The 13868-nt window shown below is 35.3% G+C and overlaps 1 protein-coding gene across 3 annotated transcripts in view; it reads right to left on the bottom strand.

Annotated features, from left to right (window-relative positions):
- Positions 1–13868, bottom strand: part of Memo1 (mediator of cell motility 1) — a 93962-nt gene that overhangs the window by 24454 nt on the left and 55640 nt on the right. For all 3 annotated transcript variants that reach the window (XM_060364543.1, XM_060364553.1, XM_060364548.1), the window contains 2 exons: positions 13547–13659; positions 9810–9921 (listed from right to left, as the gene is read on the bottom strand). In XM_060364543.1, coding sequence (XP_060220526.1) covers positions 9810–9921; positions 13547–13659 — 225 coding nt within the window. The remainder of the gene's footprint in view (positions 1–9809; positions 9922–13546; positions 13660–13868) is intronic.

The raw sequence follows: 13868 nt of genomic DNA, 5'->3' as shown, positions 1-13868 counted from the left end.
ATTCTGAAGTTGAAATTTCCAGGAAAGTATAAAATCTGCCCACAGAAAACAATTATAAAACTGGATAAAGCTTTTAAACGATTTTTGTATACTTAAGTCAGTGTAAGAGGAGGAAAATGTGTCTATTCAGTGTGACAGATAACAACTTCCTGTTAAAATCAGTAGGCTGTCTCTATCCCTGCCAGCTCCCCAGGCCGAGACCAACCATAGAAGAAAAGCTGGAGATCACCAAGTACAAAATAGAGAATCCTACATGTTCCTTAGCCTTAAGTCAATGGAGCACACCAAAAGCCTAAGGATTAGTTACAAATTTTATAGGGAAATCCCAGAAATAGAAGGACCTTAGACTTGAAATCCTACAGAAAGAACTCTCAACCTCCACATTGCCTTGGCTGACACAAAAGATCCCATGATCACTAACTTGAGGGCCTCTGAATGTGCTAGAAAACTGAAAATCGAAAGGTGAAGTTAGTTACAAATACCACAGCCTGAAAGGCTCAGCTGGAAAGTGCTCACACAGAAAGACATAAGACAGCCCAACAGAAAGGCAGAGGTGAAGCATAAACACAGTGAGCTTGTTTGAATATGCTCCCCAAAGTACAAACCATTCACTATAGACTGTGAAAATACCCTGGGCTCATGATGTTTAGGTACAACTATAGGCAATCATTTAGTGAAGTCCTTGAAAACCGAGTAAAATCATAAAAAATATTATTTTCTTAAGAGCTGAAAAGTCTGATCAACAGAAGTACATAGTGGGAAAAAGAGATTATGCAGCTGAAATGCACACAAAATGTTAAAGAATAAAGCCTGCAGGGAGAAAATTCAGTAACTACAAGACTATGTAAAAAGTACAGCTCAAGAAAGAAATATAATCCATGTAAAGAAACAGCAAACTATGACACTCTTAGAAAATAAAAGCTAGTAAATGTCAAGATCAACTCAGCACCTGAACTTAGCAGACTTCAAAATTGTTATAAGAAACATAATTAGAGCAGGGCGTGGTGGTGACTGCTTGTAATCGCAGCAGAGGCAGGTGGACTTCTATGAGTTCCCATCCAGCCTGGTCTACAAAGCAAGTCTAGGAGAACCAAGGCTACACAGAAAAACCCTTCCTCAGGAAAAAGGGGATAGAGGTGAGGTGGAATATGATCAGAGAATTAAAAGAAGCTATTTAAGACACTCCCTTAAAAATGTGTGTGCCTGTGTGCATGTGTATGTCATCAACAAACTAACAACAACAAAATCAACCAAGTAATGCAAACTGTTTTTTAGAAAGTGATCCACTGAAAAGTAAAATAACCAAAAAAACAAACAAACAAACAAAAAAAAAAATTCCTAACTGGATTAAAGAACAGAATTATCATTTTAATAAGAAAGGATGTTTGCAATTAAATGTGGAATAAAGAAGTCAAGTATGGCAGTTCACCAGCATGGAAAAGCACCCCAGGAAAATTTCAAGGCACAACCAGCCCAAGCTGTCTAGGAGAAATTGTCTTACACTAAAAAAGATAAATTTAAAACACTATATAATTTGAACAACAAAAAATTACTTTAGAAATATAAAGAGTATTGGAGAATTTAAGACAACATGAGCCATCCAAACAAGCTTCGTCCCAAACCAAGGAAAAAAATAAGAATAGCTGCTAAAATGCTCTAAATCACACAGAAAACATTAGCCAAAATAACCTCAATAGAATTTTAAAAAGATCCTCACCTTTTATCCAACGAAAGACAGGACCCACTTAAAAAATTTACAACTTTTGTCTCATGCCAGTCACAAACTTTTATTAAAACTGAATCTAAAAATTCTAAAAGCTAAATTGTAACTCATCTAGACAATAGGGTCAGCAAACATCTTTTTTAAAGGGACCAAAACACATTTAGGTTTCTGGACTATACAATATCCAGAATAAAAATATTCAATATTAATTACAGAAGGACAGCAGGAAAAGACAACACTAGTGCCTGGGTGTGGCTAGTTGCCAATAAATTCCTATTTATAAAACAAAATATATGTTGACACACAGACTTGTACAAAAATGTTTATAACATTATACATAATAACCATAACCTGAAAATGGTCTTAGTGGCAAATGAATAATTAAAATGTTACATGTTTCTATATAAGAAATCTAATCCAGAAAAGCTGAATTAATACAACATTCAAGAAAAGGCAACCTTTCCCTTAGCACCTCAGCACTAACAGAAAAAATAAAACAAACAAATAAATAAATAAGAAAGAAACAAAGAAGGTTAAACTATGGAAGATAAAAAAAGATCAGTGGCTTCTAGGAGTAAGGTAAGAGAAAGGAAGTTCTAAGCAGGTGAAACAGAGAATAATTTTAAGGCAGTAAAAGTTTTCAGTCTGTTATTATTATGACAAAAGGCATTGACAAAAACACAGAACTAACACACAATGAAGCTCAACTAAACTATGGACTTACGCTAATAGTGGTATGTCGATATTGATTGTAACTGTCTCATACTAATACAAGCCATTAAAATGAGGAAAACTACTTAGTTATGCATAATATTTATTTTCATACTAAGATCAGTGAATATACTACACTCACTTGGGGAACTCACAAATATAATCTATAGGCATAAGCATTATACAATCTTCATTATATAAATAAACCATGCAAAAATAAAGTTTTTCACAAGTATCTCCAAAAGGTTATCAAGTCCTAGCCATTATGAACTTTTAAAATTGGAGAGAGCCAGTCAAAGCAGAAGATTTAAGAAAATTAGGCATACTTTCCAAGTTTTCTATGTCTAAAACAATGGCAGTAACAAAACTAGCACCTTATTTAAAAGAACACTTTTATACCAAACATGAACAGTTGGTGACTTTTGTTTTGGTTTTGTTAGTGTTCCAGTCTTTGTCTTCCTAAATGCTAGGATTTCAGGCACACACCACCCCATGCCCAACTCTGAATACTTTGTTTTAAAGATTTATTGTTCTTATTCTATTTGCACAATGGGTGTTTTGTTTTAAAGATTTATTGTTCTTATTCTATTTGCACAATGGGTGTTTTGTTTTAAAGATTTATTGTTCTTATTCTAGTTGCACAATGGGTGTTTTGTTTTAAAGATTTATTGTTCTTATTCTATTTGTACAATGGGGGTTTTGTTTTAAAGATTTATTGTTCTTATTCTATTTGCACAATGGGTGTTTTGTTTTAAAGATTTATTGTTCTTATTCTATTTGCACAATGGGTGTTTTGTTTTAAAGATTTATTGTTCTTATTCTATTTGCACAATGGGTGTTTTGTTTTAAAGATTTATTGTTCTTATTCTATTTGCACAATGGGTGTTTTGTTTTAAAGATTTATTGTTCTTATTCTAGTTGCACAATGGGTGTTTTGTTTTAAAGATTTATTGTTCTTATTCTATTTGCACAATGGGTGTTTTGTTTTAAAGATTTATTGTTCTAGTTGCACAATGGGTGTTTTGTTTTAAAGATTTATTGTTCTTATTCTATTTGCACAATGGGTGTTTTGTTTTAAAGATTTATTGTTCTAGTTGCACAATGGGTGTTTTGTTTTAAAGATTTATTGTTCTTATTCTATTTGCACAATGGGTGTTTTGTTTTAAAGATTTATTGTTCTATTTGCACAATGGGTGTTTTGTTTTAAAGATTTATTGTTCTTATTCTAGTTGCACAATGGGTGTTTTGTTTTAAAGATTTATTGTTCTTATTCTATTTGCACAATGGGTGTTTTGTTTTAAAGATTTATTGTTCTAGTTGCACAATGGGTGTTTTGTTTTAAAGATTTATTGTTCTAGTTGCACAATGGGTGTTTTGTTTTAAAGATTTATTGTTCTTATATTTGCACAATGGGTGTTTTGTTTTAAAGATTTATTGTTCTAGTTGCACAATGGGTGTTTTGTTTTAAAGATTTATTGTTCTAGTTGCACAATGGGTGTTTTGTTTTAAAGATTTATTGTTCTAGTTGCACAATGGGTGTTTTGTTTTAAAGATTTATTGTTCTAGTTGCACAATGGGTGTTTTGTTTTAAAGATTTATTGTTCTAGTTGCACAATGGGTGTTTTGTTTTAAAGATTTATTGTTCTAGTTGCACAATGGGTGTTTTGTTTTAAAGATTTATTGTTCTAGTTGCACAATGGGTGTTTTGTTTAAAGATTTATTGTTCTATTTGCACAATGGGTGTTTTGTTTTAAAGATTTATTGTTCTAGTTGCACAATGGGTGTTTTGTTTAAAGATTTATTGTTCTATTTGCACAATGGGTGTTTTGTTTTAAAGATTTATTGTTCTAGTTGCACAATGGGTGTTTTGTTTTAAAGATTTATTGTTCTTATATTTGCACAATGGGTGTTTTGTTTTAAAGATTTATTGTTCTAGTTGCACAATGGGTGTTTTGTTTTAAAGATTTATTGTTCTAGTTGCACAATGGGTGTTTTGTTTTAAAGATTTATTGTTCTAGTTGCACAATGGGTGTTTTGTTTTAAAGATTTATTGTTCTAGTTGCACAATGGGTGTTTTGTTTTAAAGATTTATTGTTCTAGTTGCACAATGGGTGTTTTGTTTTAAAGATTTATTGTTCTAGTTGCACAATGGGTGTTTTGTTTTAAAGATTTATTGTTCTAGTTGCACAATGGGTGTTTTGTTTAAAGATTTATTGTTCTAGTTGCACAATGGGTGTTTTGTTTAAAGATTTATTGTTCTATTTGCACAATGGGTGTTTTGCCAGAACGAGCGTCTGTGCACCATGAGCACACAGTGCCCCAGGAAGCGCAAAAGAAAGTGTCGGATCTCCCAACACTGGCGTGTCAGATGTTTAAGATCATGTGGCTGCTGAGAGCTGAACCCAGGTCCTCCAAAAGAGCAAGTGTTCTTAACTGAAAGCCAATCCTCCAGCCCAAAACTATTACATTTTTAATCAAATACTTTTATGCTACTTCTCTTATTACTTATGTACATCTTTTAAATTAAAAAGTTTACACTTTAAGCTGTAAAAATCTGAAAAGCCTGTTTCGTACGGAAAAGTAAAATAGCACAGTAAAACAGTCCAAATAACTCAGCTAAACAATTAAAAAGAAACAAAAATTCCATGAGTCAGATAAGCTATAAAACTACTACCAAAACAGAGAGCCAACTAGAGTCAGGAATGCTTTCTGTTCCATAGTTACAAATAGAAGCTGCTGTGAATTAATCTACTCCATGATGCTTCCTGCATCGCTTTTTATTTTACTCTCCAGTAAGAGTTTCTACCTATGATCAACTATTACATTCTCAAAAAAAATCTTTTTATTAATTTTTTGAGTTAGCACACAAGAATTCACACTGCATTTTCATATACATGTATCACTATATTTGAACTAATTCATCAAAGGGGTTTACGCTTTATTCACTTTTTTTCATGTACGTGTGTGTGCCTCATAACACTCATGTTAAAATCAGAGGACAACTCTCAGGATTCAATTCTTACAGGATCCAATAAGCCAGGAACCAATAAGTCAAGACAGAATTTCTCTCTGTAACAGCCCTAGCTGTCCTAGATTCCCTTTGCAGACCAGGCTTCCCTTGACCTCACAGAGATCCACCTGCCTCTGCCTCCCAAGTGCAGGGATTAAAGCCATGCACAATCATGCCAGGCATTCAAATTTTTAAAAACTAAGTATATAGTAATCGGGGAGATATATTTTGTTCACTGGTTCCTAAATCAAGATGACTCACACCCAAAGCTGCATTCATATTCAAACTTGATGCAGATTATGGACATTACATCTGAAATCATTAAAGAATAAGATATTGACATAATTTGAGTAAGAATGGTCTCCAGAGGCTCATATGCTTAAATACTCAGTCCCCAGGAACTGTTTGCAAAGGATTATGAGGTTTGGATTTGTCAAAAGAGTTGGGTCACAAGAAGCAGGCTTGAGGTTTCAAAAGACTTCTACCAATCAAAGCGTTCTTCTGCTTTCAGATTCTGGACTGATTTCTACTAAAAGTTCTTCTGCTTTCAGATTCTGGACTGATTTCTACTAAGTTGCTTTGGTCATGGTGTTTTATAAAAAAGTAAATGAAACAGAAATCTAAGCTGGTGTGTGTACATGTTGCAGAGACAGAAACTGCCCAACAGAGGTGGAACTGTAATGCAGTACCCACAAACAGACTATCCTATTCCTGTAGACATACCCTACTCTTATCAAGACAGAAAATGTATCAACCTCCCTCAGACCTTCGCTGACAGACAGAGTTTGTTCTGAGAAGCAGAAATTGGTAGAAATGGCACTGTCTTTTCAGGAAGTAAGCACCATAACTAGAAGCATCGAAGTGAGTTCATCTTGGATTCTCTTTAGGCAAGAGAATCTCAAAGAGAACCACTTAAGGTGTACTAGGACAAGATGCTCCCTGCTCCAAATTTTAATGTCAAAGTATGAATAATATAACAGTTGTGATATTTATTTAATTTGTTTATTTTTTATTGAGCACTCTGTCTGCACTTATGCCTGTATGACAGAAGAGAGCATCAGACAGAAGAGGGCATCAGATCCCATTATAGATGGTTGTCAGCCACAACGTGGTTGCTGGGAATTGAACTCAAGACCTCGGGAAGAGCAACCAGTGCTCTTAACCACTTAGCATACTCTCTAGGCTCCAAAAGTTGTGATTTTAACCCACTCAATTCTGAAATAATTCATTGCTCAGTGATCACTCATTGACACAACACAATAAATAGAAACAAATGCTTACTGGGTTCTTCTAGAAATAATATGCGGGATCCTAACAGGATGTGGGAGGAGTTCACTGAACACTAAGAGGAGATGTTATGAATGGAAATTGTATTTGTTGGTCTCAAATTCCTATTTTCCTAAATTTCCTACAGTTTGCATACTTTACTTTCAAAGTAACAACTAATATATTGATTTTTAAAACCCTCCATTAGAGTGTTACCAATTTATTGGCTAAATTATAATCAATTAATCCTCATGATAAAATATATAAAAATTCCAGCAAAGTACAAAAGAAAATGTTTTAAAAATGGGAATTCTAGTTATGCCATAAAACAAGAAAAAAGCATGTTTTTTCAATAAATTTTTTAATAATGAGAACATAATAAAATACAACTGGCTGGGCATACAATCCCAGGATTCCAGGAGGCTGAGGCAGGAGGATCCCAAATCCAGCCGGGGCTACAAAGTACATTCCAGGCCAATGTGTTACATATAGTAGACCCTATATCAAACAAACAAAACAGAAACTAAAATTACAATTTAGCACTGCACAGATTTATGCAGTATCTTCAGATTTATATAATTCTTCATGGTTAGTGTGAAGATATGTGGATGATAAAAGGCAATAAAACTTTGACTACAAGAGGAAAAAAAAAACTACAGTAATGGACTAAAATCAACCAGAACAAATTACACAATAATCGAGAAATCATTTATATTTGAGCTAAAATCCCAACTATACAAAATTCAAGCTAGGATATTGACATCAGTACTATAATCTCAGCAACTGGAGATTAAAGCAGAAGGACTTCCCTAAGTTCATGGCTAGCATATACAACACAACAGGACCCTGTATCAGAAAAATAAAACACAAGAGCTGCAGAGATGACTCAGCAGTTAATAGCACTGACTTTATTTCCAAAAGACCTAGGTCTGGTTAAGAGAACCCACATGAGCTGGGCGTGGTAGCCTATGTCTTTGATCCTAGCACTAGGGGGAGGCACAGACCGGCAGATCTTTGTGAGTTTGAGGCCACCCTGGTCTATCAATCAAGTCCAGGACAGCCAAGGCTACACAGAAAAATCCTATCTCGAAAAACCAAAACAAACAAACAAACAAATAGAGCACCCACATGGCGGCTTCACAACTGTCAGTAACTCCAGTACCAAATGTATGCCCTCTTCCGGCCTCTCAGGAAACAGGCACACACACACAAGTACTTCACAGATAACACATGCAGGCAAACATACACACCCAAAACAAAATAATAAAGAAGTTGGTTGGTTTGGGGGTTTTGTTTGTTTTTGGGGACAGGGTTTCCCTGCATAGCTTTGGAAGTCCTAGACTCGCTCTGTAAACCAGGCTGGCCTCAAACTCACAGAGCTCAGCCTGACTCTGGCTTCCAAATGCTGGGATTACAGGCACACAACACTAAGCCTGGCTAATGAAGTTTTTAGGTTCTAAAAAATTTAATAAATAAAACACCGCAACAATAAACTAACATACAAAATTGTAAGGAAAAAAAATAATTCATCACAACAGCATGAAAAGCCTTAGTCTTTAGCTAGTTATAAGTATTCTAGCCAAAAATCAATAACCCTGGGGCTACAGAGATGGCTCAGAGGTTAAGAGCACTGGCTGCTTTTCCAGAGGTCCTGAATTCAATTCCCAGCAACCACATAATGGCTCACAACCATCTATAATGAGATCTGGTGCCATCATCTGCAGTGCAGGTATACATGCACACACAACATTGTACACATAATAAATAAATCGTTTCAAAATTTTATATTTTTATTTAATTTTATTTATTACAATTTATTCACTTTGTATCTCCACTGCAGGCCCCTCCCCTTGTCTCCTCCCAGTCCCATCCACAATCCCTTTTCTCCCCCTATGCCCTTTCCCTAGTACCCTGATAGAGGAGGTCCTCCCCCCCTTCTAGCCTATCAGGTCTCATCAAGGCTGGCTGCATCATCTTCCTCTGTATATGTGAAGGCTGTACCCCTCCCCCAAATCTTTAGATAGATAGATATATAGATAGATAGATAACCATGCTGCATTAAAATATTAATTATTAATAAATTTAAATGATAAACATAACTTTACTAAAAGAACACAGTGAAAAAAAAATACAAGAAGAATAAGCTCCATGTATTTAGAACTACTGAAACTGTGTAAAATATAAGTATCTATTAAGAAATGACTGGAGAGATGGCTCAGCAGTTAAGAGCATTTTCTGTTCTTTCCAAAGGACCATGTGGGTTCAATTCCCAGCATCCACATGGCGGCTCACAACTGTCTAATAACTCCCATCCCAGAAGACCCAACACTTTCACACATACATGCAGGCAAAACATCAATGTGCATAAAATAAAAATGAGTTTTTTTTTTTAAGAAATGACATAAAAAAAGTGAAAATGAAATACCAAGGAGACTTTTTAATTCAAATGTAGCAATAAATAGAGAATCTTAGAGACAGTTTGTCTTTCATTCAATTATTACGTGTTGGGCAAAAGAGCGGACACTAAAATATATGGTAGAGAACAAAGCAGATCCCGCCCTTTCTCTATTTCTTATCCTGGGGAAACCTTACCATAGAAAGACCATTGGCAGGAACAGTAACAACATCGTCACCATCATCAACATCATCGTCATCGTCATCTGTTAAATCTAAGTCTCATGGATCTTTACAAATTTCTGAAAAGACTAAGTTCCAAAGATATTTCCAAATTTAAAGTTTTAAAATTATAGCACTGTGCCACCAAAGAAGATAATGACTACCCTAAAATGTCAAAATGTTTTTTGGCTATCATACCAAGCACACCAAGATACATCAACCCAAACACACATATGGGTTGTTGTCTTAAATTCCACCTTTACAAACCAATCAGGTCAATTTATATGCTCAACCTTAATAGACAACTAGTTAAAATCCAACTTTAATCTTCAAAAAGATACTGCAATCTCCAATTTTTATTTTGTTTTAAAGAAGACATTTTTAATCTCCTTGCTTTGTCAAGTTATCTTGTCCTAGACTAAAATTATTCCAATGAAATTAGTATCTATGACTTCTCAGAGATTTCTTATATTATCAGTATACCTTTCCATGGCTTTAGCTGTATAAGGCAAATGCATTTCAATACTGTGTTCATCTTCATCTGTCTGCAGAGACATGCGTTCAAACATTCCTGTCTTCCATAGCTCTCCGTATACTAAAGAGATTTCAAAATATATTAAGACAAATATTAAGGCATACATTTGTTAAAAAACTTCCACCCAGCAACAGAAAACTGAAAGCTATCGCAAGAAACAAAAGCACCACATACTCCATTTTTTATTAAAAGTAAAAGACAGAAAGACTAATTTAATTACATAATATAGCACATGTAAAGACTTACCATTTGGATAGTAACATTGTGCATTTTTCATCAGTTCTTTTAATATTTCTAAAATAAACTCTGGGTCTAGGCCAATTATTCTAACCAAAACAAGTCATTAGAATTCCCACTATAACAGAAGGGAAAAACAAAACAAAACAAAACAAAACACCACTCTATTTACATATAAGGTTAATAACAGGTTTTTTAAGTTTTGCTTTGTTTTTATAATAAGATATATAGTTTTATTATTTTACCTCATGATTCTACTATACCAACAACATAAAATTTTCACTTCCAATACTATTTTTCCTAAAATTCAAACTTTAACTTACAGCAGAAATCATAAATCCACCAGAGTATTACTGCCAACTTAAAATGATATTTTAAATGCCAACTTAAAATGATATCCTGATATTTCTGATGAGCTACACTTAAAACTGAATATTTAGAACAAGACATGAAATTTAGTATCTAAAAACACAACAGAAAAATAATTTAGAGCTAGATCTAGTGGCACACACTAATAACCCCAGCTACTCAGAAGGCTAAAGCATGAGGAACACAAATTCAAGTCCAGCCTGGGCTACAAAGAAGGATCAAGATCTAGTTGAGTTCTCTTAGCAAAATCCTTTCTCAAAAAGAAAAAAAAAGAAAGAAAAAGAGAAGGAAGGGGGAGGAGTGAGGGAGGAATAGGAAGGAAGAGAGAAAGACAAAGAAAAAAGAAATGGTAGTTAAGGCCTCATCTCTACAAAATAACTTTAAAAAAAATTAGTCATTTCTTTGCTTGTACCAAACAAGGCTCTTAAAAATGGGAGAGTTAACAATCATTTATAGCTCTAGTTTCAGGAGATCTAAAGCCCTCTTCTGACCTCCTCAGGTACTAGGCAGGCACCTGATGCACAGACATGTATGTAAGCAAAACATTCATACCCATAAGATAAACAAATACATAAAAAAGAAAAATGTGCCCCTTAAATCATTTCAGTCGGAAAGGTAATATTCTATTTGTATTAGTAAGATCTATTCAAATAACAAATTGCTACTACTCTATGAAACAACTTCAATTTGTAGAACTCGAAGTCTAAAATAAGGCTTAAAAGAGCTGGTTATTTCTTTTACAGGTGAAACCTTTCATTCAATGTAAAAAGTTACTGCAAATTTTAGTGAAATAATAGCATCCCTTGTATACTAAAAATATAATTTAATGAGCTAAAGGATACACTCTCAATACTTCATGAAGGTGCTAATTATGCAGAAAGAGACAAGAGAAGGGAAAATTCAGAGTAAACTGCGGATAACGAGCATGCCATCTACTGTTTTGTATTTTTTTATATTACATTTACTGTGTAAGAAATAGATAAACAAAAATATGACATCTAGAAGCTGGGAAGACAACTTCCTCAGCAGATAAAATGCTTCTCCAGAAAGCATGAGAAGCTGAGCCATGTTCCCAGAACTCACACAAAAACGTATGACATGGTGACACATGCTATGACCCCATGAGGAAGTAAAGATAAGCAGATCCCTGGGGCTCCTTGGCCAGCCAGGCTACCATTCTGGGTGAGTTCTAGGCAAGTGAGAGATATGGTCTCAAAAGAAAAGGTAGACAGCACAGAAAAAGAACACACAGCACACACACAATGTGCGCTCAACCACAGAAGAACACACACGCCATACAATACACAGGCACACAAAAAATATAACTTCTGGTAACCTTAGGAGAAAACTCAAAATAACAGACATGGGAGATGGACAGATGTCTTAGCAGGTAAAATGTGCCATACAAGCTTAAGGACTAGTGTTTGGACCTGAGAATCTGTGTAAAAAGCTGCAAAGGCCCCCAGGAGTCTATGGGCTCACCCTGAGATTTCTAGCAGTAGAAGATATGGAGCCTGAAGTGGTCACCTCCTATCGCCAGGTGGGACTTTCAGTGGAAGGAGAGGGTTGCCAACCCACTTATAAAACCTTCAACCTAAGCTTTGTCCTGCCTATCGGAAATATAGGGATGAAGATGTAGCAGAGACCGAGGGAATGGCAAACCAATGACTGGCCCAACTTGAGACCATGGGAGAGTTCTCTGTCACTATTAAATGATACTGTCATGCTTGCAAAAAAGAGCCTAGCATAACTGTCTTCTGAGAGGCCCCACCCAGCAGCTAATGAAAACTGATGCAGAAACCCACAGCCAAACAATAGGCTGAGTATTGTGGAAGAATAGGAAGAAAAAATAAGGAATCCAGAGGGGTTAAGGACACCACAAAGGACCTATAGAATAAACTAACCGGGGCCCATGGGGGCTCACAGAGACTGAAGCACCAACCAAAGAGCATGCATGGCTGGACCTAGACCCCTACACATATATAGCAGATGTGCAGCACAGTCAACAGGTGGGTCCCCTAACAATGACAGTAAGGGTTGTCTCTGACTCAGTTGTCTGCCTTTGGATCCCTTCCCCCTAGCTGGGCTGCCTTGTCTGGCCTTAGTTCAAGAGAATGTGCTTAGTCCTGCTGTGTCCTGAGATGCCAGGGTCGGTTGGTACCCCTTAGGGGTCCTCATTCTCTGAGAAGGAGAGGGGAGAATGGAGCAGCATGAGGGTGGAACTGGGAAGAGATGGGAAAAGGCTGGGATTAGGCTGTAGAGTGATTAAATAAAAAAATTAAAATTAAAAAAAAACTTAATACAGGCAAAAAAAAAAAAAAGCTGGACAGGTATGGGAAGCCCATCTGTAACTCCAGTGCACAAGAGTCCCTCATACACACACACACACACACATATCAAGTGACATGAGACAAAACAGTGAGTTTTGAGTATAGCCAGAGACACTGCCTCAATGATATATCAGGCATGGAATTATCAAGGAAGACACCAACATTAGCCTCAGGCCTCCACACAACAAGCATGCACTTTTACATACACATATATGCCCAAAAACATGCAAGCACACAAGCATGCATACATATATACACCCAAAACTAAATAAAAAAACACGCTTAAATTTTCTATACTACCTTTCAGAACCTCAAAAAATATAGATTCATGTTTCCCATTTGAGAAAAAAAAACCAATGAGAGGAAATGAAAGTATTATTGCCATCACTTAAAGTGAACTATATGAAAAGTGATATACATAAAAATAAAGTTAACGTGCCAAGTGTTTCATCAGGTTAGCATATATGCTAATTTCTTGCTTCATGGCTTAATAACACAAGCAAAGTATTTCTCTAAATATAAATGTGGCCACTGTGGTATGGAGCTAAGTGCCTTTAACAGATTTTTGTAGTTATGAGGAAAATACCACATTGGGGGGTCCAGTTTATATAGATTACTTACAACAAAAAAAAATTAGTTAAAATATTATTTATGGTATCTGTGTCTTTTTAAAATTTTTAAATTAAAATTACAATCCTTATTAAATGGTCTTTAGCTATTTAAAAGCTGTATGATTTCTATATACTTACTCTTTTGGTCAATACGAAGGTCATACAGAGGAGTCCTATATATATCCACACTGGAGAGTGCACATCGAGACAGGGGCACATGATGGGAAGGCCCAAGGATGAAAATTCTCCGGCTGGGAGATACACAACAGAAACACAGAACAAATGTACTTCTACACAAATCTTATTAAATAAAAGGAAAAGTAACTTTAAATTTTACTTGTTTTTCCATGCTGACTACCTACTTTTATTACGTTCTGTGAACATAAAAGCTGAACTATGTTCTTATCAAAATTCATATACTGACGTTCCAACTTCCCATATCTGATTGCAGGCCAATTTG

The sequence above is a fragment of the Meriones unguiculatus genome, chromosome 1, assembly GCF_030254825.1.
Source record: "Meriones unguiculatus strain TT.TT164.6M chromosome 1, Bangor_MerUng_6.1, whole genome shotgun sequence".
In the NCBI taxonomy this organism is placed as follows: Eukaryota; Metazoa; Chordata; class Mammalia; order Rodentia; family Muridae; genus Meriones; species Meriones unguiculatus.
Note: the sequence above shows the minus strand (reverse complement) of the source record. Positions and strands in the feature narration are given on the sequence as shown.